Here is a 25,648-nt window from a genome sequence, read left to right as displayed (position 1 = left end):
GCGATTGACTGGCGACTGGTTCGGGGTATACCCGGCCTCTCGCCGGAAGATAGCCGACCCCAATTTGGATATTAACCAATCGTTTGAAGGGAAGCGCCCACCAAAAAAACAACCAAGTTGCACCAGCAGCAGTGATTCTTTGGTCTGCCACTAGAGGGAGCCTGCGCACCACACAGAATTACTGACCTAAAGTAAAAAAAAAACAAAAAAACAAAGCATTTAATGTAACGGTTAAGGAGCGAAGTAGTTTAATGAAATGATTTATTTTCATTTTTTAAAATCGTAATCATTGTAAATGTTTACAATTGTTTCGGTTTTACTTAACAATTTATTGACCGAAAATCTTTTCCGTCATTTGATGACACGAATGAAAGAAATAAACAAAGAAATAAATACTGTTTATCAATCAAATGTAGGGTGGAAAAGCGCCTAATGGATGCAACATAAATACTCGAGTGAACAAAGTGAAGCTTCTCGCTTTGGATGTGTGACGTCAGCAGCCTGCACTTTCACAGGTCGGCCGAACGGTGGTGCTCAAGCTCAGCGACACGTGAGTTTTCGAAATACTTGCAGTTGCAATTTGAAATATTTATTTAGGCTGCTGTTGCTTTCTTTGTCTTTTTCATTTTATTTAATCCAACATACCCCGGACACTTTGTTTGGTACACAATGAGATCGCTCATGCTAGTCCTCCGTTTTGATTAGTTTTGACACTGTCGAGAGTTAATGTAAAAATAGCTCACCGGTGGAGAGTATAATTGAACAAGCTCCCTGAAATGTTTGTATTGGTGTACCTAATGACGTGTCCAGAGCGTGAAGACACGTCTTCATCTACGATGAACCGCTTCGGAAGACATGCAGCCGTCGGATGGATGGAGAGTTTGGAGACACTTTTCACACTCAAGTTACGCGCCCCTGTGTTACACACGTTCTGGCTTTTTGTTTCTGCTAGCGTTGTGTAGAAAGAGGCGTGGTCCAGATTGGTCACCGCGCCCCTTTGCCCGTAACCGGCACCACCTCCTCTTCCTCGCAGGAGAAGCTCAAGCGGAACCTCCAGGAACTCCTCCTCCTCCTGAGGAGGAAGACTCCAGTGATGAAAACGTGATGACTGCGGGAGCCCCCTTTCCTACACGAGGACGTTCCGGAGGACCGAGAACAAGTGCAGATTGCAGGCGGCAGAGGGTCGCTGATGTTCGGCGGCCTGAAGGAGGAGCCGCCGCCGGGGGGCATGAACGCCGTCCAGGGGTGGATGCGGGGCGGCGTGCCGGTGCCGGTGCCGGTGCCGGTGCCGGCGGGCGGCGTGCTGCACGCCGACACCGCCGCGCAGAGGTCAGGTTCAAAATACAGATTCATAATTGTTAGTTGAATTATTGTCTGTGGTTGACGTGCAGGTGCTTTCTTTTTGAAAAGTCTTCAATAGTTGGAGGACAAATAGGACAAATTACTTCCTTCCACACAAAAGCAAATGCAATGTGTCAAAAATGAAATGTGCGTATTCAATATTGCTAATAATCGAGAGAAAAGGCTTCGTTGCTTGTCGTTGTCTGCAAACGAAACTGAGGTGCAGCCTGAAGTTTCAAGGAAATGATGCAGCGCAAGTGGCAGTCAGGGAGAAATGTTTGTTCCGCGCAATTGTGCGCCGGTCCGCAACGGCGACATCCGCGGAACGAGTCCTGCAGAGAGAGACGCGTGTTTGTTTGCGCCCGGCGCAGCGGGGTGTCCGTGGGCCGGGCCCACTTCGAGAAGCAGCCGCCCTGCAACCTGCGCAAGTCCAACTTCTTCCACTTCGCGGTGGCGCTGTACGACCGACGAGGGCAGCCCGTGCAAGTGGAGAGGAGCGCCTTCGTGGGCTTCGTGGAGAAGGACAAGGTGCGCGCCTCCGATCAATTGCGGTGGAATTCTTGGATGCACTGAATTGGACGTGTATGCAAAACATCCAAAAGAGTGTGTGGCTTGTGCTGAAATGTTTTGTTTTGAAACATGAATGCGATTGTTTATTGGCGTGCGTGTGCGCGTGCGCGTGCAGGAGAGCGCGGGCGAGAAGACCAACAACGGCGTCCATTACCAGCTGCAGCTGCTCTACGCTAACGGTGAGCCAGGCAATGAGTGACACTGCAGGAGGTTAGGGTTGGTGTGTGCTTGACTTAAGAGAATTTAAAAAAAAAAAAAAAAAAAAAACATCGAACGTCCTTTCTGCACGTGACGTCACAGAGGATTTATTTTCTGGATACGGTTATCTTCAAACTTTATTGCACGAGTTAGCGCCTGGGAAAATACTTAGCTCTCCAAGGAACGACCGACATTAAAATACAGTAGCGTAGTCATCCAAAGCTTTAATGACATTATGCACAGCTTGCAAATTAGCAACGTGAGGAAAACAAAAACTGTACCTCAATCATGAAAATTGCAAAAACTATTCTACTTCAAAGTTAAATATAACTGAGCTGTACTTACTTTTACTACGCTGAAAAAACTCATTTGAATGGACTTCATTCAAACTTTTACATTAAAATGTGCTAAAGTAACAAATATTATTTGATGATTTTCAAGAGGAAAATGACGTCCGTGTAGCACATTTTAATCACATGCAACTGAAAATTAGGTACTTTTTTCTGGTGTGCGTTTGAACATTTGATTGAGGGATTCTTTCACGTACCACTAGAGGGAGCCTGCATTACGCCTCGAGTGGTGATCTTAAAATGTAACAATCACGACAGACGAGTTAGCTAGTTAGTAGTTGCGCTGGGTGAGTGAGATGACGACGAGAAAACAAAAAGCCTTGTCTGTTTCCTTGTTCCCCACGCAGGCGTCAGGACGGAACAAGACTTGTACGTCAGACTCATCGACTCCGCCAGCAAAGAGGTGAGCGGCGCGCGCGCACGCCGTCCTCCGCTTGTGATCGGCCCATCGAGGGCGAGAGTGGGACAGTCGATCGGTTGACGTGTCAAAGGTCCCCTTCTGTCACTTTGTGGAATTGGTTTTGTTTTTCTTTGACTGCGTTTGCGAGATCGTTTTGGTCGGAAATGCCCAAAACCGATATCGCCGCGAACGTCGCCATTTCATCCACGGATAAATCCGGGAAAAAAGTAAGTGTTGTTATGAAGCACAACATATGTACACTTTCTAGCTTTGGGTTTGCCCGGCTCGACAGCAGCTGCGACGCGCCGGCTCGGACGCCGCGTTGCCGTTCGGGTCCCCGGGTGGGCGGGACTTGAATATGAATTGACAAGACTACGCCGCGACGTCGGCGATTTCTAATCCTCCCGTTTTGAATGGCGTTTATTTCCTTTTGCGTTCGATCGACAAACCGCACAGATGTCAAAACCGATTCTGATGGAAGGGGACCTTTAATGCGTCGATAGTGCGCGCGCGCACGACAGCAGGCTTGACAGTCGCACGTCTGTCGTCTCCCGCAGCCCATCGTGTACGAGGGCCAGGACAAGAATCCCGAGATGTGTCGAGTTCTGCTCACGCACGAGATCACGTGCAGGTCAGAAACGCGCACGCCGAGGAGGAGGGGCCATGGCGATTGTTTGTGTTTCATTGTCTTGGGAATTGTGAATTCCATCCATCCATTTTCTGAGCCGCTTCTCCTCACTAGGGTCGCGGGCGTGCTGGAGCCTATCCCAGCTGTCATCGGGCAGGAGGCGGGGTACACCCTGAACTGGTTGCCAGCCAATCGCAGGGCACATAGAAACAAACAACCATTCGCACTCACAGTCATGCCTACAGGCAATTTAGAGTCTGGAATTGTGAATTGTTCAATGCAAAACGACTTTATTTTGTGGTTCTTTTAAGAGAAGCTACACAAACTGTACAACAATGTGCATGCGTGTGTGTTGTGTGGTTAATTGGCACAGAAAGTCGTTAGTCAAGGTGAGAACTCCGGTTGTTTCTCTGCTGAAAGAAATTGCACGTTCAGCAACACGCGCACACACACACACACACACACACAGTAATGAAAATTGGGCACATGTAAACACAAAACAAGTCAAACAAAGGAGAATTAAACATGAAGTATTTTTTAAACGGCAAAATGTTCAACTCAACCATGTCATAGCCAACGTCCGCTAGCTTAAAGCAAAAAAATAATGCAGAATGCCATAGACAGGCTAATGGAAGTGACTTCTTTTTTACACATATGGAGAAATGTCTCTCTTATCTTGATGAAGGTGCGCGTAGAAGACGTGGAAGTGCGCTGACACTGTCAAGAGAAAACTTTTACATCTATTTCGGTCTGCGAGCACCTGCTCCACCGCGTAGCTTTCATGTGCACACAAATGACACGCACACACACACTACTGACGTGCACACTAACAAATGTACTAATGACATGAACGCTAACAGCTGTTTTGTGTCCTCACAGTCGCTGCTGTGACAAGAAGAGTTGCGGCAATCGCAACGAGACGCCGTCGGACCCCGTCATCATCGACAGGTACTGCGTGCGTGCGTGCGTGCGTGCGTATATGTATGACTTTCGCTTCCTCTCGCACACACAATGTCTCTCTCTCTCTCTCTCTCTCACACATGCACGCGTGCACACGCACAAACTGTGACAGCTGTGTTGTTAGACAATTGTTAGATCTGATGTCATCATCGACAGAATCGCACATAAGTCACACACCCGTACCACACTAAAAACGCACACACACACCCTCATCACTTGTTTAAAATGGGTCATGAATTAAAAAAAGAAAATGTGACAGAAGTGAAACCAGAGTCGAGATGCATTTTTTCAAATGTGTGCGTACCTGTGTTTACGCGACACAGTTTTGACCACGTCGTCGTTCCTTTCGTCAGCTCTTCCTCCTCTTCTTCACCTCTTCCTCTCGCCAGTTTATAGGAGAGAAAGGAAACATTTGTTGCGATTCTTTCCTAGAAATAGCCCAGCGTGTGTGCGTGCGTGCGTGCGTGCGTGCGTGCGTGCGTGCGTGCGTGCTTGCGCGCATGATGGGAGATGTCAGGGAAAAGGGATGGAATGTCAAGGTTACCGTGGATACCGTGGGATACTTCCTGTCGGTGGCCGTTCACAGACTCGCACTGAAACATCTGGAAGTCTGCGCTGCAACATGTGGACGCATGCACAGACACACACACACAGTGACATCACCGGTGAGCTCAGCACTTTTTAGCAGTGTGTGAACTAGTGTCCTGAACATAACCATCAATCAACATGAGATCATGTGACTTCCTGCATGTGCACCTCTAACACACACTTTGTCTTTGTCAAGCTTCTCGGATGACGTGTGCATGTGAGTGACAGCTCGTTGTACCAAATCAGTACTTGTGCGTGTGTGCTTGCGGCCCAGTTAATCCGTCTCGCTCTGGGTTAATAGAAGGTTAACGAGATCCAATCACGCGCCTGCTTGACTGCTGAAGAGCCTCGCGCACCACATGCGCATCTGCACGTTGTGAGTGTGTGACTAGTGTGTTTGCATGTGTCAGATTTGTGTACGTGTGCGCGTTGTGTGTCATTCCCCTGGTGTGTGTGTAAATGCAGCTCGACTTGTCTGGGTGCTCGGCTCGCTTTTGTTGCGTTAGCCTGCCGCCTTCATAATAGTAGGCTCAATGCGTGTGTGTGTCATTTGTTTCTAGTGCAGGATTAGACGAGGGTTGGGGTTAAGAGGGGTCGTAGCCCGAGGAAAAGACAATGAAGAGGAGGACAAGGAAGACGAGGATTTGTCGTCCCAGAATGGAAACATGAGCACGGAGGAGCTTCGGTTTGTTTCCCAGGATAAAACCTCAGTTATGTGGGGAGTCCTGTCAATCAAAGGCTGCTGGAGGGGGTTCGGCTGTCAATCATTTGGAGGAGGAAGAGGAGGTGGTTGAGGGAATCTGCTTCTAAACGATCTCTTCGTCTTTGCTGCCTTTGTCTTGCGCACACACATACACACACACCTTTTTTGTCATCCTACTTACTAAAATATCTCTGATAGCTTCACACACACACACACATTCCGGTTTATGTGTGTGGAGGGGACCACGCGCGGGACGGCTCTTGGGCGCCTTCTTGTGGACGGCGTTTGTAGCGGTGCATTTCTTTGACTCCACATTTGTGAGCACATTTCAACGCCGCTTTGGCCCGTCGGAGTGCATCGTCGTCGTCTGCGGTCAACACGAAGCCCCGCCCTCTTTTCCCGGGACACTCGGCCCACCGACGCGTCCCGTGCACACGCAGCCTTACAAAAAAAAACAGAAAAAGAGAGACCACTGCTCACCGAACTTGCATTGAATCTGACTTTGGTTGTCTTTACTTTTAAACTATTCCGATTGTATTTTCCTTTTCATCGCCGTAGTGCGGTGGCTAACGTCAAATGTAACCCTTTTCCAGTCCCGAGCCGAATTCTGCATGACAACCGAAGAACAGCGTACACGTCATGCCCCTTATATGTGACATTTTGACTACGTTTTGAAGGACACGCGTCATTTGCAGTGCCCAACAACCGGGCCAGTGCGGGAAATCAATAGGGCGTTCTCCTTCTTGGCTAGAATTGGAAGCGATGGGCTGCAACAACATCAAACTCTCAAAACTCTCATTTATTTCTCCAAGTCTTTAACGCCATAAGTGTTTCAAGAACCCAATAATGGCATCCACTTTTAACGGCTTGGTGAATCTCAATTAGCTCCTAATCTAGCACAATCTCATGTCTTCTTCCCTCACGACATCCATCAACCTTCTCTTGGGTCTTCCTCTCGCTCTCTCGCCTGGCCGCTCCATCCTCATCATCCTTCTGCCAATATACTCACTCTCTCTCTCCTCTGGACGCGACCAAACCATCGAAGACTGCTCTCTCTTAACTTTGTCTCCAAAACATCGAACCTCGGCCGTCCCTCTGATGAGCTCATTTCTCATTTGATCCAACCCGGTCACTCCGAGAGCGAACCTCAACGTCTTCCTCTGCTCTGCTTCCTGTCGTCTCTTCAGTGCCACTGTCTCTACTCCGTCCATCACGGCCGGCCTCACCCGCTGTTCTGCTGCCCTCGTACATGTCCTGTATTATTCTAACATACTTCTCTGCCACTGCAGACCTCCGCATGCAGTCCCACGGTTCCTCGCTTTCTCTAGATCTACAAAGCCACAATGTAGCTCCTTCTGACCTTCTCTGGACTTTTCCAATACTCACTTCTGTCCTGAGTCTAGCCTCCACTACTGTTTCCCAACACTTCATAGTGTGGCTCATCAATTTTATTCCCTGTAGTTCCCGCAGCTCTGCACATCACCCTTGTTCTTAAAAATGGGCACCAGTACACTTTTCCTCCATTCCTCAGGCATCTTCCCGCGCGTAGTTTGCCTTTATACTCGAGCGCAACCCACGCGCGCCGTTTTGGAAATGTACTGCAGTTCACCTCCAAGTCGGGGGTGTCGCTACTGCTGGCATTGGCTCGGACACCACAGGGTGTTGAGAGTTTCCTCTGCATTTTGCAGCCGTTTTTCCTTTCCTTTACATAAGGAACAAAGCAACAACAATGGCGACCGTGGAGCAGTGTCTGCGAGAACAAATTGACCAAGAAGACCCGATAATACGTTTAATTTGGCTGCAAAATCGACCGAGAAAGCGGCGGCGTTGATGGTATGTAGAACCGAGGGGCACGCTGCTACGTCATCGCAGCATGTGACGAAAACGGAGCAATCACGAGAGACGATCTCCGCGGCCTTCTACGCACAGCGACAATTTTTGCCGTGTGCGCGTCAAGCGACTCATTGGCCCGCGCGTCGGTCACGTGATGCAATGCGGGCGAGCGCGGGAGTAGAAAGACGCCTTCAGTCTGCACTTGTCTTAGCAGCACAGCACAGCACGCACACACACACACACACAGATGTAAAATTATACACGAGAACATTTGAAGAGTTAAGTGTGTGTATGTCTGTCTTTAGCTAAACACACGCGCACACATGCACTGTTTTGCTTGTCAATTTTTGTTGTTGTGTTAGTTAAATGATTTCAAGCTGCTCTTTTACAACAATTACACAACTTGAAACACACGCACACACAAACACAGAGGGTGTGTAATTGAGGCAGGCATGTGATGAGCGTTGATAATGAAGGCGCAAGCATCGATGTTTTTCTTGACACACACATACGCTTAGGTACACACACATTCTGACAAACACACTGATGGAAATGGGAATTCCCCTTTGCCAAAAAGTGTGTGTGTGTGTTTGCTATGCAGGAAGATGGCAGCAGCATCATGCCGTCAGGCTCATTGTCATGTTCACACATTCATTTGGTCACTGTGCTGCCATGGTAACACACACACACACACTGACAAACAACTAATTGATGCTAAACTTTGACCCTGTGAGCTTCCTGTCTGACATATACACACACACACACGCAGTTGTACTCTTTGTGTCTGTGAGTTTGTGTGTCTGTATATGCATGTGTGAGTGGGTGAACGTGTGTGTGTGTACGTGCATCTGTGTTCCAATATGTGTGTGTCTGTGTATATATGTATGCGTATGCACAGCATGCGTGTGACTCAGCGTGTTTGCTTTCACTCTGACCGGCGTCATCAATGAGCGTCTGTCACCATGGCAACCATGTGGCAACCCAACAAGCGCTTTGACACACTCGTGTGTTTTAATTACATGTTGTTTGTTACCACATCATGAAGTCAGGCCCGCCTCCTTTTCATGTTTTCATGTCATAATAGTCATAAGTCATTTGTTACAATAATTTTTGACCATAATGCAATAAATGTGAGGTCCAAATTGTAATAACACGTGTGAAATGCTAATTATACTCCGGTCAGATGATTGTATTGCTTCAGGGCAGTCATTATGCTCATAAGAATGTGAGGGAAGCAACAGACACCATCCATCCATCCATTTTCTGAGCCGCTTCTCCTCACAAGGCTCGCGGGAGCGAGCGCTGGAGCCTATCCCAGCTCACATCAGGTACACCCTGAACCAGTTGCCCGCCGATCGCAGGGCACATAGAAACAAACAACCAGTCCCACTCACATTCACACCTTGGGGCAATTTTGAGAGTCTTTAATCAACCTACCCTGCATGTTTTGGGGATGTGGGAGATAACCAGAGTACCCGGAGAAAACCCACGCAGGCACGGGAAGAAAATGCAAACTCCACACAGGCGGGGCCGGGATTTGAACCCCGGTCCTCAGAATTGTGAGGCAGATGTGCCAACCAGTCGTTCACCATTCCGCAACAGACACTGTTATTATTATTAGAGCAGCTGTTTGTCTGTGATGTAACGCGTATATGATGTATGAAACACGAACGCAGGAAATGTGTCATCTGAATTCATGTGTGCGTGTTAACTCTATGAGGGGCCGTTAGGGACATTATTCAGGATTAGCTCTCACACTTACTACTCAAATGCTTTCACACACACAAACTACTGAAAGGCTCTCATAAACACTCCTTAAACGCTCTTATAAACACAACTCAAACCCTCTCACAAACACTCGTCAAATCCTCATGCGCACGAGTGAAAGTCTTGCTCTCATAAATACTACTCAAACACTCATCACTACTCAAATACTCTCATACACAAGAGTTTTGCTCTCATAAAGACTACTCAAACCCTCATAAATACTACTCAAACACTCACACACTAGTTTTGCTCTCATAAACATGACTCAAACACGCTCATAAACACTACTCAAAGCCTCTCATAATCACTACTCAAATACTCTCATACGCAGGAGTCTTGCTCTCATAAAGATTACTCAAATGTGTTTACGCGCATATCCACATCCATTTTCTCTGTCTGACCCCTGAACCCCCTCTTCCACAAAAAAAAACCTAACCCTTGGTTGATTTCGTGTGGAATCCCCTCCACTGGCGGAGAGGATCTTAAATGCGACTATCCGGCTGTCCCGTCCGCAACGAACCGTATACATTTCAGATTGTAACCCAGCGGTGTTGAAACTCTGTCTTGAGTCCAGGAGGAAACGCGCGTCCACTTGCGCTTTAGCCCGAAAGGCACATTTATTCGGCAGCACCCGCGTTCGGGTTAATGGCGTCTCGCTCTTGGGAGACGAGCCAGCCAAGCCCGATGTCATACGCAACACGGCTTCTGATTGGCCGACCGTTACGTCATATCCTACAGAACTTACACATTAAAAGCAGACATTTTAAATCAAAGAGGAAAAGTGTTATTGTAACACAATAATCAACAAGCATACGACATATATACATGATAAATATATATATATATGGATGTACTATACAGTGTAATGCTATGTAACGCTACGGCTTAAGTTAGGCTTACTATTGTACTTTATGGCTGTTGGGCAATGCCATATTTTATTTTGAAACCACTTCCTTTCAACTCCTATAAATTCGTGCTCACATAAACACATCAAATGTCTGCACACATAAGCTCGCACAAATGTCCAATCTATTCACATAGCATCGTCAAATGCATCAATAAAATATACTCAAATCCTTTCACATATCCATCTTAAATGCTCGCATACACACTCGTGGAAAAAAAAAACAACACGTGGCACGCGTCAGAAAGTGTTAATTGAAGAGCGATGAATTAATTTTGTTGTTGTGTTGATACACACATGTAGTTAACGAGGTGTGTGTGTGTGCACTTGTTGTGACATGACAGCACAGCTGTCAATCATCGCCTATCAAATGTTGACGTTTGTCTTCTATTAACGCGTGTCATCGGCTTTTCTTTCTATTTTCACGCACACGCACACACTGCTTGTGTTGTTGTTGTGTGTCAGCCTTTGTTCTGCCGTTGCAAAGTGTTGACTTGTTTTGTCTTTTTAATTAGCTTCACTGCAGTCGCTGGGAATGCGTGTGACACGGGCGCGCGTGTGCGCACGTGAAGATGTAAGTGTGAGTGTTTCGCTTCGGTGACAACATGTTGACATGACAACTCCGCTGCGTGCTGTGTGGCTGATCTCTCACACACACACACACGAACACACACTTTTGAAGTGATTTTTTTTAAGATTTAAGAGGAGCCAATCATCAGCTTCATCAATTTTGGATGATTTGATGCTTATTGGTGCCAAGAAAACAAGATGATGAATATTTAAATGAGGATTTAAAATGTTTCTAATGAGCAACAGTGGATGAGAGGAATATTTTTCTGTTAAATCATGAACACAATACTTTCATCATCATCATAATGATAATATATTCAATTGATCAGTTGTGTGTGTGTGTGTGAGATGAAAGCAGCATTTGATGATCCTTGTTGTTGTACTTAGTTCATGAGTTAATGAATGAATGAAAGATCATTGTTGTAATTGATATTCAAATGTATACACTTATCATAGCAAATTAGAATATTAAATTTGGTAGGGCGGCTTGATTACTTATTCTAGTGGGGACATATTTCCTTATATGGACCTCGTGCGTGTGTGTCATCCTTTAAGGCCTCTTTATACTCCCGCGGCCGACAACGCCCGCATTGCGTCACGTGACCGACGAATTGCCCCGCGCACCGACATAAATAGTCGCTGCGCGTCGAACGCCGCGGAGATCATCTCTCGTGATTGGTCCGTTTTAGTCACATGCTGTGAAGACGTACCGGCGTGCCATTGGTTCTACATACTATCTACGTCGCCGCCTTCTCGATATAATTAAACGTATCATCTGGTCATGGAGGTCCATTTGTTCTGTCGCGGTCGCCATTGTTGTTGCTTTGTTCCTTGTTACTGAAAGGAAAGTACAAACAAAAGAAAAATGCAGAGGAAACTCCACCCTGTGGCGTCCTATCCGATACCAGGCGTAGCGACACCCCCGGCTCGGAGGGGTACTGCAGCACACTTTCAAAACAGCGCGTGTGGGTTGCGCTCGAGTATAAAGGCAAACTACGCGTGGGACAGCCGCAGTGACGTCCGCGCGAGTATAAAGAAGCCTTTAGCCTCTGCCCCCCCGCTCACTTCCCCCCCCCCAGCTTGTGGTCACAGGATCAGCTGACAGGAAGTGACATCAGCAAAGAGTTGCTACGTGTCGTAGCATCGTGTGTGTGCGCGATGATGATGGACGTGATGAAGATGATGAAGGTGTTGAAAGTAATGTAGACTGATTCCCCTTCTTCCTCCTCCTCCTCCTCATTTGCATGTCTCCCGGGAGACGAGCGTTGATTGGCAGCCAGCCGCCCGGCCTATCAATTAGGCGTGCTGCTGCTTATGCAAATGAGGTCGTCGTCTGGCTGGCTCCTCTCAAGTCTTCCTCCTCTTCCTCCTCGTCTTCCTTTCCTCCTCCTCCAGCACGTCGATGCTTTCCCGCTTTTTTTTTTTTTTTGCTTTTCTCTGTCTGACCCCTGAACCCCTCTTCCACAAAAAAAACCTAACCCTAACCCTTGGTTGATTTCGTGTGGAATGAGCTAATTCTGGCTAACCAGCAGGAAGTGCCCATATTTGGTCAAGGGGGCGGAGTCACTTGATTTATTTTCGTGCTGTTTTGGGAATAATCACGAAATCGAGATTTTCATATCGTGGACCTCCATAGTGCTCCTCAAATGTCCACTGAAAATGTTTTATTTCTTTTTTGTTTCTCCTTCAGATGTTGCGTTCCTGATATTGTAAATTTTTTTGAGAAGCTAATCAAGCCGTGGCACAAACAAGAAGTCGTTCCCGTCCGCCTCGACCTGTCACCAACGGCTAACGTCCGGTTGCGCTTCGTTCGCCGTCGCAAAACCTTTTGAGGGGGCGGAGCCTCCAAAATGTCGAGGCTGCCGTTACACTGGTCTCGCGCGCCTGCTGATTTTGAAGCAATGACAATAAACATTCGAAATTGATTGGCGACCAATTCATTGCTCAATTGAGAGACCAGTCACATCGACGGCGGGAGGATTTCCTCAATTTGCATGCGATAAACATTTGTTAGAAAAACAAAAAGAACATGACACGCAACAAGCTCACCTCTGTTACGCACCAACATCAGCAATTGGCTTTGAAAATCCAGTTCATCTTCTCAACCAATCAGCTGCCAGCGTGCATGTGTCAGTGTGGTGTGTTTGCGTGCGTGTTCTGACAATGTAGCAAAGGTCGAGTGACATCATCACTTGATCCCGATCAGGTCTGAGGGGTTGGTGGGGGAGGGGCGGGCGTGTGGGGGTCGTCGGGGGCTGAGCACTAGCCCCGCCCCATTCAAGCATCTCCGTGGCAATGTCGCGACACTTTAAGGAACGGATATTTGAACACAAAGGCTGCACATGCGTATATTCCTTATCCTCTGCGAAGAACGGCGACGACTGATGTGAGTGCAGTTGACAAAGTCCCTCCCAGGAGATGTGAAACTATACTGCCCCCGGTGGCCGACATTTCAGTGACTGATGAAATCAGCAGAAATCGTTGTTTCTTCCATACTAACACGTGACAATGATATTAGCTAACTAACATTCAAATGGAAAAAAATGGTTGTTGCTGATTTTTCTCTCTGTTGTAAAGTTCAACAACTCATGAAGTTGTGCACGTCCCTTCAAACAGTCAAATGTTCTGCCTCCAGTTCATATTTTGTACTTTATTGTTAGAAGTCAAATGTTATTTTAGTCATCATATTTGTTTTTATTATTCTGCTGTTTAATTGCTTATCAGTATTTCATTCTTCCAAATATGGGAATCATCCTCAAAAAAGCCATATCAGTCATTAGTATGTAATAAATGTTTTTTTATTGTCTCTTTAAGTACAATTTTCGGTTTAGCTGTGCGATGAGAACGTTCATATTTCACGTCGCGTTGCGTGCGCTTTGTGAGGAGGACTCGACAGTGTGAGGTCGCGGGGGTCAGCGTGGCTGTCCTGCGCCGTGATAGGCTGTCACCCGGGGGTGAGAGGTCAACTTAATTAGCCATGCAGAATCCCGTGTTCTTACCGAGCCCGAGCTCGTTAACGCACACTTTTACACACGGACCGTCGGCGCTGCACCGTCCGTCTCACACACACACACGCGCGCGCGCGCACGCACACACGCACACACCTGGGCTTTGTTCTGGCGGGGGTTTTGCGGTCTCGTGAGTCGGTGGAGACCAAAGGACTCGACGGCAACTTAAGAGAAACTTCCAATGGCGTCGAGCGCTCCGCTCGGCCGACTCCCGACACTTCCGAACGCAATTAACTCGTTGACTGCCCGGCGTTTCCCAAGCGGAGTTCGCCGTCTCGCCGGCCAATACGAAACCATTGCAAAATCAAATTCAATTTCTTTACGCATCTCCAGCTGAACGTCGGCGGCTTTTTGCACCCCGTTCGTCGGTCCCTCCGCAGACATTCCTCACCGTTCCGACACACACACTTTGTTTCTGTCACACGGACGCAAATCGGCCGACATTTCGACGCGGCAAGATGAGATTCTTTCTCTTCTCCTCCAAAGCGCTGCCACGTCGCCATCTTCAGGGATTGCGGTGCATCGCAAAGCCGAATTCACACGCGAGACCTCTCGACGAGACTCCTCGAGTCCTGAAATTGCAAAATGTCACACTTTGCAATGCAAAAATAACGGAAAACGGTAAAAGAAGGTTCTTCCAAATGCCTGAAACATTCAAATAACAATAAGTCTTCCAAATAATACGATCAAATGCTTATGTAACACTTGAAAATGCTTAACACTTGAAAACATTTAAGTAGCCCAACATGCAAAGAAATTGAGTGCAACAATGAAGCCGAAAAGTCTGTGACATTTCCGAAATATAATTCAGATGTATTTGGCTCATCTCGACAGGTTTTTCCTCAAGTTTTTCCTCAAGTGCAACCAGAACTGCCTGAAGAACGCCGGAAACCCGCGAGACATGAGGAGGTTCCAGGTGCGTGCGTGCGTGCGCTACAAAAGTGCGCTCGGCCAGACAGGAAGTTAAGGGGACGATTCCGTCGATTGGCTCTCCAGGAGTTTCTGATCTTCAATTCTGCGGCTGCGCACCACCAGGGAGAAACCACTTCGCCGCACTCGCCGCGAGCGACGTGCGTGCGTGTGTGCGTGCCCGGCTAATTGCGCATCTCCATTGTAGCGGAATGGAGATGGGAGCTTCTCTGGGAGCTAATTAAGGGGCGGACCCTTCACGCGACTGCCGGCGGCCCGCCGCAAAACACACACGGCCAGTAACTTCGCGCGCGCGCGTGTGTGTGTGTTTGATGTCAGACCTGGCCGAAGGCGCAAGCGGACTAAACCCGTTTTATGCGAGTCCGACTGAGAACGAACAGAGGAAGATCCAAAAGTTAAAGTCCCTGTAAAGTGAAAATACTCAATTTGTTGTTAACAATCCTGCCAAATTTCAATGATTATTGTCTTTTTCTTTTTAAAGTATGAAAGTAAATGACGCTTGAAAAACATGAACAATGGAGCCGTCATCTCTGCGGGGGTGTCCGCCGACTACACTGAGGCACGCCCTGCTCAACTGTCAAGTGCCAATCGAATAGCACTTCTATGACCTGGAAAAATGGATGCCAGTTGGTCTGGCGTCTTTCTTTTGCCAAGACAAAACACACTCGCGCCTGACAACGAGGCGCTCTAAAGCAACCGGGCCAGCAGATGACCCGAAGGGACGCTGCATTTTTTGGGGTGTCGCTAAGTGCACGTTGCAATTGCGCCGGGTACGTGCTAAAGCATCCTGCCCCAAGTGGAGGAGTTCTAGTATCTCGGGGTCTTGTTCACCAGTGAGGCAAGAACGGAACGGGAGATTGACGGGAGGATCGATGACTGCGGACGCCGCATCGATCCGTTGTGGTAAAGAAGGAGCTAAGCCGAAAGGCGAAGCTCTCGATTTACCGCTCGTGACCCAAAGAACGAGATCCCGGATACGAGCGGCCCAAATGAGTTTCCTCCGCCGGGTGTCCGGGCTCTCCCTTAGAGAACGGGCGAGCAGCTCGGTCATCCGGGAGGAGCTCAGAGTCGAGCCGCTGCTCCTCCGCATCGAGAGGAGCCAGACGAGGCGGCCGGGGCATCTGATCGGGATGCCTCCCGGACGCCTCCCCGGTGAGGTGTTCCGGGTACGTCCCGCCGGGAGGAGACCCCGGGGACGACCCGTCTCTCGGCTGGTCCGGGAACGCCTCGGGATCCCCCCGGAAAAGCTGGATGAAGCGGCTGGGGAGAGGGAAGTCTGTGGGCGTCCCTGCTAAAGCTGCTGCCCCCGTGACCCGACCTCGGATAAGCGGAGGGAAATGGATGGATGGATAGTTCTCACTCTTTGTACCTTTCCAGCAATTATCTGGAAATGGTTAGAATGTATTGAGAAACAAATATCTGAATTCACTTTACAGGGTCGTTGAATTTTTAGATTCCGGTACTTTTGGGTATACGCTGCGTTGTTTCTTTCATACCGGCCTTTTGCCTTTATCTTTCCTCGCACTTTATTCTTGTTCTTGCGGCCAAAATGATATCCTGCCAAGTTTTGTCCGTTCTCGACAACACGACTCGACTCCGAACGGATTTCAAAATTCCTGTTGAGCGATTCGGGGGCCGGTCCGGCTCGTCTTCCCTAGGTGGCGCTGTCGACGACGGTGAGCGTGGAGGGTCACGTGCTCGCCGTGTCCGACGACGTCTTCGTCCACAACAACTCCAAACACGGCCGCCGCGTGCGCAGGCTCGACCCGGCGGACGCGCCGCTGGCAAACCTCCGCCACGGTAACACGCTACACCAACCCTTGAAAATACTGACATGCAATTTCCTGTTACATGACACGTTTCTCTTATCTTCCAACTCGTTTAATGTCATTAGAAAGAAATTTGGACGAAAGTCAGAAAGACGCTATAAACTCTTTTCTCGTACTTCGAACGCGTCTTCTGTAAGACTTCAATAAGCTGAAGTAACTTCTGAATAACTTGAATAACTCAAAGTGTGTAACTGTGCCCGTGCCCGTCCCCGTGCCCGTGCCCGTGCCGAGTAGGAGCGTCTCCGTGCATCAAAGCCGTCAGCCCCAGCGAGGGTTGGACCACAGGGGGCGCCGCGGTCATCGTCATCGGAGAAAACTTCTTCGACGGCCTGCAAGTCATCTTCGGGTCCACGACGGCCTGGAGCGAGGTGGGACCCTTCATCACCGTCATTGTAAAGAGGCTCGAACCGCTTGGGATCTCCAATCATCTCATTGAAACGAATCAAAGCGCCGTTAGAATGTAGAATGTCAAGAATCGGGATTCATTCATCGTAACGCCTGGGGTGTGCCCTTTGGCCACCGGGGGCAGTATAAAACAGACATACGGATCTACACGGAGACGGTCACAACTCCGCAAGAACCTGCAGTAATTGACTTGATTTTTTTTTGCAGAGGGTCAGGAATGTATTGGGATGCTGGACGGAGGTCGTTGCGTTCGCCGGCGCCTCGTCGCCGTGTTTCTGACGCTCGCTCCTAACGCTGCAAAAAACAAAAAACAAACGTCGTAACTTGGAAACTTGTAGATTGGGCTCCCCTGGCGCTCTACTGTACGTATGTACGTATACAGTGTTCCCCGCATAATCATGGTTCATCTTTCGCACCCCACTAAATTGCTTTTTTTTTCCGATATGATTGTGTTGTATGATCGTATATTTCCGTACTTGAATGCCCTCGCATGCGGGAAAGGAGAGCCGCAGCCGCTAATGGACTTTTGAGCCGTTTCTCGAATGCGGGCGGGAGCTGCTGTCGGCCACAGCTCACGGCCAGACACTCGCACGCGTCGCCACAGGCCCCGCCTCTTCAACACACAGACACTCAATACGTGCTACATTTAATGCTTTTTAGGGTTCCAATAAAATCCCAAAAGTTTCAAGAAAACACGTTTTAATCTGGGCGCTCTAGATCAGTGGTCCCCAACCACCGGTCCGCGGTCCGGTACCGGGCCGCAGAGAAAAAAAATGACCAATGTATCTCATTTCTGTTGTATTGCAATTCACGCGTCAATGTGTTTTCTTTTGACAATTGACCGGATCTTCTGTGCCGCAACAGCCGCACAGTCAAGACCGCACAGAACGCTTCCGTTTCAAAGAAGGAAAGCCTTTCAGGAACTAATTCCGCTCCTTCCGTGAACTGGAGAGAAACGACCCGAAATCAGGAGCCCTACTTAAATCGCAACAGTTAACTCTCACGCACCGAGTCCGTAGTTTTCCGCTCGACGCTTTTACCGAGTTCAAAGTCGGCACTGCAGTCTGGTCCGACCCCCGCAGTGGACGCGCCACGAACGGCGAAGGGGGGGAGCAGCAGCGAGGCAAGAGTGTGTGTGTGTGTGTATATAAAATATATACGCACGCCGTGAGAAAAATGCCGACTCCTAACCGGTCCGCGAGGCAAAGAAGGTTGGGGAACACTGCTCGAGATGACAGATTTCCACCTATCGCAAGTCGGTCTGGAACGTTCCCTGATGTCCATTCATATCTCTGCATTGTGGCGCCCCGCCCACTTTTCCTCTTGCAGCTGATCACGCCGCACGCCATCCGCGTGCAGACGCCGCTGCGGCACATCCCGGGCGTGGTGGAGGTCACGCTCTCCTACAAGTCCAAACACTTCTGCAAGAGCACGCCTGGACGCTTCGTGTACACGGGTACGCGCACGCAACATCATCATGGCCGCTCACCGTGTGTGCGTGTGCGTGTGCGTGTGCGTGGATGGCACAGTTATCGATCCACAGTGCCAAATGTTTTCTGCCGCGTTCCTCGTGAAAAAGCGTCCACGAGGGATGTCCCGATCCGATCGCGTGCTTTTCAGCTCTGTGAGATATTCACGCAGTAGATTGGTCACCTGCCCTGACATCCATCCGTCCATTTTCCGTACTGCTTCTCCCCACGCGGGTCGCGGTAGTTGCGCACGTCAGTGCGGTACCACGTTGTGCCACAAGGGGCCAGGCAGCACTGAGCTTGACCAGATGTAGATGCAGCGTAATTAAGAGACAAGAAGAAGAAGTATTGTTGTCTTGTGTGTTCAAGTAGCACTTTGAAGGCTTCCAATTACTGAAACATCGATGCTTATTTCTGTTAGCCCGTCTATGGCCTTTCACATTCTATGTTAGCATTAAGCTTGTGGACTTTTGGTATTGTATAGTTTGATGTTTAACAATAGCATTCATTCTCTTCTGTGTGTGCGTGCGCGTGTCCGGCGAAGCGCTCAACGAGCCCACCATCGACTACGGCTTCCAAAGACTGCAGAAGGTCATCCCCCGTCACCCCGGAGACCCCGAGAGGCTGCCAAAGGTGCGCGCGCGCGCACACACACCCACGCACGCACGGGGGGGGCAGTGGGTTGTGTGAGAGGGTGATCAGCAAACAGATGATTTGGGAATTGTTCCATGAGCATTTTGGTCCACACGCGTGTGTGTTTGCATACATACGCGCGCACACGTGTGTGATTATGATTACATGATTACATGATTGTGTGAAACGTTTGTTGTCGTGACCCTTCTCGACCAAATTTTGAAAATGGAATTCTTAAAAAAACAAACAGACAAATGTTTATACTCCGTCAAGATGCAACATTGGCTGTGCTGTGGGACGTTGGGAGAGGTGGGGGGGGGTGGGGGGGGGGGGGGTCTGTTTACACAAGAAGAAGAAAAGTCAAGTTGCGCCACTGGCCGTTTGTGCTCCCCGCAGGAGGCCATCCTGAAGCGAGCGGCCGACCTGGTGGAGGCGCTCTACGTCCTGCCGCGCGACAACCAGGTCAGCTCGGCAAGCGTCGACGCGTGACGTCGTGCCGTGCGACGATGTCACGACCGGGGCCCATTTGATCAACAAATCCGCGATTGTAAGCGTCGGGGTTAGGCTTATTTAGTCGTGATTGTTTGTTCAATTAATTGGCCGATTCATCGATTATTAGAATTTTACTGTGCCAAATATCCGAATGCGCATCAAGCTTCAAAATGGTTTTCGGCCGGGCCCTAGTCGTGACGTGCGTTGACGTCACGTGATGTTACGTGACGCTTGTGTCGGCGCAGGAAACGGCGGCGAAACGAGCGGCGGACATCGCCGATGCGCTGTACGGCGTCCCCGGAGGACACGCCCGGCCGTCCGTCGACGCGTCGGAGCCCCCGCGGACCGATCAGGGCGCGTCCTTTTCCAAATCCCGCCGCCGATACGGGTCCGACGCGGCCGATGTGAGCGCGCCCCCCGCGGGCTTCATCCGGAGTAGCGGCGCGTCCCCTCACGGCTACGCGCCCGCCTCCGCGCCGCAGCACGCCGGCTACTCCCACACGCACACGCCCCCGCAGCTGCACGCCGCCATCAACGCGTACGCCAACAACGCGTACGCCAACAACGCCGCCATCAGCAACCTGGGAGCGTCGCTCGCCTTCGGCAACACGTCGCCTTACGCAAGTCAGTGGGTGTGTGTGTGTGCGTGTGCGGGTTTCCCGGTCGAACATTTTCCCACGAATACTGACAGCGCGCGCGTGCGTACGTGCGTGCAGTGGTCCCTTCCAGCCCGACGATGTCGTCGTCGTCCACATCGCTAGCCGCCAACTGTTCGGCGGCGGCGGCCGTCTTCTCGTTCTCGCCCGCCACATTGGTGTCGGCGGCCGGCAAGCAGAAGTCGGCGTTCGCCCCGGTGCTCAGACCCTCGTCCTCACCCCCGCCGCCATCTTGTGCCAACGCCAACGGCCTCCAAGGTGACGCAACGACGACACCTGACCACCAGGACGTCATCACACCTTTCCTCCTTTTTGCATCCTAACTTCTCTTCTTGTGTGTGTGTGTGTGTGTGTGTGCACGCAGACGCCAACTTTGCAGCGTGTGTCAAGTTGCCGCCGGGCACCCTTCCGGGGTTGGCCTTCAGCTGAAGTACGCCCCGCCTCCTCTCATGACCTCACTTCCCGCCTGTCAATCACCTTCTGGCCTCACCCTTCCTCGCACCCTCCTCATCCTCACGTGCGCCATTTGAGCCCTGCCTGCCGAAACTGCAACTGACATCATTTGTTTGTGTACGTTTTCCGAATATGTTGATTTTCACTGAGACTTTTATCTTCCTCCTCCTCCTCCTCTTCCTCATGGCGGCCATGCCAGGAATGGTTGTCCTGCCAATGGAAACGTGCGCGCCTGCGTGTGCGTGCGATTGACACGATCGTGGCCCTCCAAAAGGACCTCCTCAACTCATCCGGACCTAGCGTGAAGACGGGAAGGAAGTGGTTTTTATTTTGTTTTTGTGCAGCACTTCATTTCATCGGGTTGTTTGTTTGCTGGTTGGGCCCACGGAAATCAGCCAATCACAGCTGAGATGTTTGGTTGTTTCGAACATCATTCCTTGCTTCATTTGGCCAAATCCTGGAATGACTTAACATTCAATGATTTCAGTCTTAACGAGTGACTAATTGTCTTAATTGAATGAAGCGATGTTTTCGTCTTACGTTTTGGTGCCTCAGTGCCGCCGTGTCCTGTGAACAACAGCGGATCGAATCCGATTGGATTCGTCGCCATGGTTACCGCCTGTGGACTTCGGCCTCCCTCCGCCGGCTTGCGTGAAAACAAGACATCTATTTATTTTGTTTTCTCTTGCTTTGTGTCTGCGCGCCAGGAGAAACAACAACAACAAACAAACAACCAAACAACATTTTCTATTCCTTTTTCACTTTGAAATGTAAAAAACCTTTTGTGATATTGAATTAAACTTTCTTGTGTGTCAGCATCTCACTTGTCAGCTCTCACGGAACGTAAACGTAACGCGTCGGGCGACGGTCGAACGGTGCTGCGTCGGCAATAACGAACGCTGACTCAGAATTGTTTTTATTCCAATCACGACGAATCGAGCAAGAACAAACGTACTAACTTCATTTATTCTGACAAGAGCCGCAGTGCCGCCACGCCGCATTTACTTCCAAAAGTACCGCCATTTGGACGCACATTGTAGGAGGGAGACGCGGAAGCGCCGTTCGAATTGGACTTTTCATCGGTTGCCTTATTTCGGAATTGTACAAGGAGTAACGATTCCATTGTGATTTGCTCGTCATTCGAAACTGTCAATACGAATAGCGACTGGGATTTTAGGGGGCGAGTCCGAGCACTAGTATCCTGTCATAGTTAGTCTTGTTTAGTATGTATGTATGTTTTTTATAAGGGCCCAACCGATTAATCGGACAATATTAGTCCTTTTCAAATAGTCAAAAATGGGCTGATTTGATCGATTGATTGATTTTTGCACCTCACAACGGAAGACATTCAAACAAACATTACAAAAATTCGCTCTGTTAGCAAATGCTAAAGGACAAAGTCTTGTAAAACAGTCAAATGTTCTCCTTGTAATTCATATCTTTACTGTTGTGAGCGTTAAAGAATAAAAAAAAAAAAAAGAGTTATTTTATATATTGTATAGTTTCTAAATGAATCGGCCGATAACGCAGTTTTATACAATTTTATACTGGCAAATTTCAGAATTGGCATCGGCCTCCAAAAATCCGTATCGGTCGGGCCTACTTTTGACGTGATTTGTTTTTTCTAATCCATTTTTAAAATTCTTCATCATTCAAACTACAACTTTGTTGTTCCATTCCACAGACGCTTGATTAGGTACACCACCAAATGACATCCGTTACAGAAATTCCGACTTTTCCGACACTGATAATGATGACTTTTGATTGACGGCGTCAGAGGCGTGTGCGCGTGTGCGAGACCGAGAGATGAGTGAAGGCATCCATTAGCTAATGGATGTCTGCTCGCCATTCTTTGATGCTCTCATCCTCCATCAGTTCGTCACGCCGCTGCCGCACTTAACCCCGTAACGCAACACGCGCTCACGCACACAAAGTTTGGAAGATGTGCTCGGAAGTTCTCACAGAGTTACAAAAGTGTCGGAAAACAATCGCAAGGATCCTTTTTAAAAAATGTTAATGCGTTCATATCAAGTTGGATATTATTACAGTTCAATGTTTGTACCGCTGTACTTTGTGACACAAAATCTAAATAATGAGAATAACAGTGGGAGTAATAACAATGTGCAATAAATAGGGCTGCAACTGACAATTATTTTAAGAATGAATCGATCTGTTGATGATTCTAATCGGCAAAAATGTTTGCAAATGTCGTATTTTGACAGAACACAAAGGTAATCTGTCTGCTTTCGTGGAGGACAAAGGAAATCCTGTTGAGAGCCTGAAATATCAAAGAAAGTTAAGCAAGGTCTTTAAGATCAATGATTCACTTATTCCAATAGTTGTTGATTCATTTAATGATCGATTAGTCAATTGTTGCAGCTCTAATAATAATATTTAAGCTGCTAAGATAAAGTGTGAGTGCGGGGAGGCGTGCTAAAGCTAAAGCTAAAGCTAACGAAATCCATCGGTTCGGTGACGACACTCCCGCTGAGCGTCTTGTCAGTGACGCGCGCACGCGCACGCACATGTCATAAATTGATGTGGGACTAAAAGCGAACAATTATCCTCGGCTCCTCTCGAGCGTTTCCCTTCCCGGGAAGGCCGCCTTTCACGTCGCACACTTTTCCCCATCTTCATCTTCATCCTCCGAGGATGAGGATGAGGATGAGGTTCCCTCAGGGTTTGCGCAAAAAGCGCATTCAAGACGTCCTCACGTGATTAGCATCGTTTCAGCCGTCGGCGCACGAGCACGACGACAACCTGAGCGCAAACCAACGTCTCGACTTCCTGCTGTACAGCGGCGCCCTCGCCTGTTCCTGCGCTATGTCACACATTTATACGCAATCGGTTTTGGGGAGTTTTAACTTTTTACCGTCCGCAAGTGTGCAATTGGAGTTGTGCACTTTTGTTGTAGTTCTGTGTGGTGCCACAACGTGCCAAGCAGCGCTGAGCTCCGCTGGATGTAGATGCGGTGTGATTTAGAGCAAGAAGAAGACGCAGTTAAGGTTCCCCGAGGAGTGCTGCTTGTTCCCACGGCGCACAAAGAATATTTGCTGTGAGAATTCTTGTATACTCTTTTCGTAGTGCGTGTTCAAGTAGCAGTTGTTTGAAGCGTTCATCTGTGCTACTTTCTGTTAGCCCATCTCTGGTGTTTCACATTATTTGTTAGCATTTAGCTCAGGGACGTTGTGAGATGAAATAAATTGGTTCGGTTAAACATTTTGGTCTTTCAATTGGAATCCAAGCGTCGATTGCCACCGACGAATATTTTCGTCCGGTACGTTTTGGGCGGGCGGCGCGAAAGCGTCTCGTGTCTGCCAATCAGTTGCATACACGCAAACTGAGTTATGAGCTTGAGTTCAATGAGTTATGAACCAAACGAATTTAATTTGTAAGTCAAGTTACCTTTGTAAAAAAATCAAAAGTTACATCTGGACAACATTGGCGGGTCTCCACTTTGTATGAGGGCCCGTTAGGGACATTATTCACCATTAGCTCTCACACTTACTATTCAAATGCTTTCACACACACACACACAAACTACTGAAAGGCTCTCATAAACACTCCTCAAACACTCTCATACTCACGAGCCTTGCTCTCATTAACACGACTCAAATGCTCTCGTTTACACGACTCAAATGCTCTCATACGCATGAGTCTTGAGCTATAGACGAGCCAGCCTAGCCCTACGTCATACACGGCACGGCTTCTGATTGGCCGACCGTTACGTCATATCCTACAGCACTTACACATTAAAAGCAGACATTTTAAATCAATGAGGAAAAGCGTTATTGTAACACAATAATCAACAAGTATACGACATACAAGTATGTATGAGATTGTTTGAGTAGTCCTCACGAGAGCCTTTCAGAAGTTTGTGTGTGTGTGAAAGCATTTGAATAGTAAGTGTGCGAGCGATCCCTGAATAACGTCCCTAACGGCCCCTCATACACACGCACGCGCGCGCACATACACGCGGTTGTCTGAGGTCCACACGCCTCAGTGCGTGTGTGTGTGTCACTTTTCAAATATTTAATTCAATTGTCTGAAAAAAAATAAGAGACGCCTGACAGGGTTGACCTCGGGATGTCCTTGTAGGCTGATGACATCATCAGTGACATCATCCGCATAATAAACAACACAACTACTCAACACGTGTCACGCCATGTGTGCGCGTGTGAACCTACAACACACACACACACTAAACGTGTACACAATCGTGTGTTGTTGGCTCACACACGCACAAAAACACACACACATTCGCGCGCACACGTCATGTTGTTGTCCTGCTGACCCGAGTGGAAAAGTGCAACAAAACGCATCCCGGGAGCAGAAGAAGAAGAAGACGACGATGATGACGACGAAGATGGCGGTGGGTGTCCTGGTGGCTTTGTTATGACTCCCACTCATGTTGCAGGTAGGACACGCCCCGCCGGGATATGATTGGCTGCTTCCAGACGCGCAAAGAAACATGCGACTTCGACGTGGCGGCGTATATTTGAATCCCTCTAACCCACCGGTGGCAAACTGGCGGCCCGGGGGCCAGATCCGGCCCTCCGCATCATTTTATGTGGCCCGCGAAACCAAAGCAAAATCGCTCATTGCTTTCTGGTGTAATAGCATTTTTTTGTAATCGTTGAGAAATGGTTTTTTTTTTGGCTTCTGATTTCAAAACTGGTTATTCATCAATGTGTTGTGTATTCTGTAATTACAGTATATGAGGTCATCTTTCATTTACTTGGGTCCGCAGTCGAAACGGCCCTCCGAGGGAAGTCATAACTGCGATGTGGCCCGTGGCAAAAATGAGTTTGACACCCCCGCTCTAACCCATCGTAGCCCACCCGAACTCGAACCCTAACCCGAACAATATCCAAAGCTGCCTTAACTCCAACTCAGCTCTAAATCTAACCCTAACTAACTTGACCATTTTCATTTTGGACAAATGTTATCCATATTTGGAA

General features: G+C 48.7%; 1 protein-coding gene across 6 annotated transcripts; it reads left to right on the top strand.

The window, feature by feature from the left end:
• Positions 1-382: 382 nt before the first annotated feature.
• LOC133466825 (transcription factor COE1-like) lies at positions 383-21,505 on the top strand. 6 transcript variants are annotated; one of them, XM_061750904.1, is made up of 18 exons: positions 383-550; positions 811-1,329; positions 1,713-1,869; positions 2,027-2,090; positions 2,807-2,862; positions 3,417-3,490; positions 4,367-4,435; positions 14,307-14,441; positions 14,655-14,736; positions 16,409-16,550; positions 16,814-16,947; positions 18,314-18,440; positions 18,998-19,086; positions 19,483-19,548; positions 19,824-20,202; positions 20,295-20,492; positions 20,599-20,664; positions 20,887-21,505. In XM_061750904.1, the coding sequence occupies exons 2-17, from the start codon at positions 1,190-1,192 to the stop codon at positions 20,661-20,663; spliced, it is 1,977 nt and encodes a 658-aa protein (XP_061606888.1). In that variant the 5' UTR covers positions 383-550; positions 811-1,189; the 3' UTR covers position 20,664; positions 20,887-21,505. The 6 variants fall into 6 exon arrangements, with proteins under 6 accessions (XP_061606888.1, XP_061606889.1, XP_061606887.1 ...); XM_061750903.1 differs by having other exon boundaries at positions 384-550; positions 1,034-1,329; positions 20,599-21,505; XM_061750905.1 differs by lacking the exon at positions 19,483-19,548 and having other exon boundaries at positions 20,599-21,505.
• Positions 21,506-25,648: the final 4,143 nt, after the last annotated feature.

Source organism: Phyllopteryx taeniolatus, chromosome 17 (genome assembly GCF_024500385.1).
Source record: "Phyllopteryx taeniolatus isolate TA_2022b chromosome 17, UOR_Ptae_1.2, whole genome shotgun sequence".
In the NCBI taxonomy this organism is placed as follows: Eukaryota; Metazoa; Chordata; class Actinopteri; order Syngnathiformes; family Syngnathidae; genus Phyllopteryx; species Phyllopteryx taeniolatus.
Note: the sequence above shows the minus strand (reverse complement) of the source record. Positions and strands in the feature narration are given on the sequence as shown.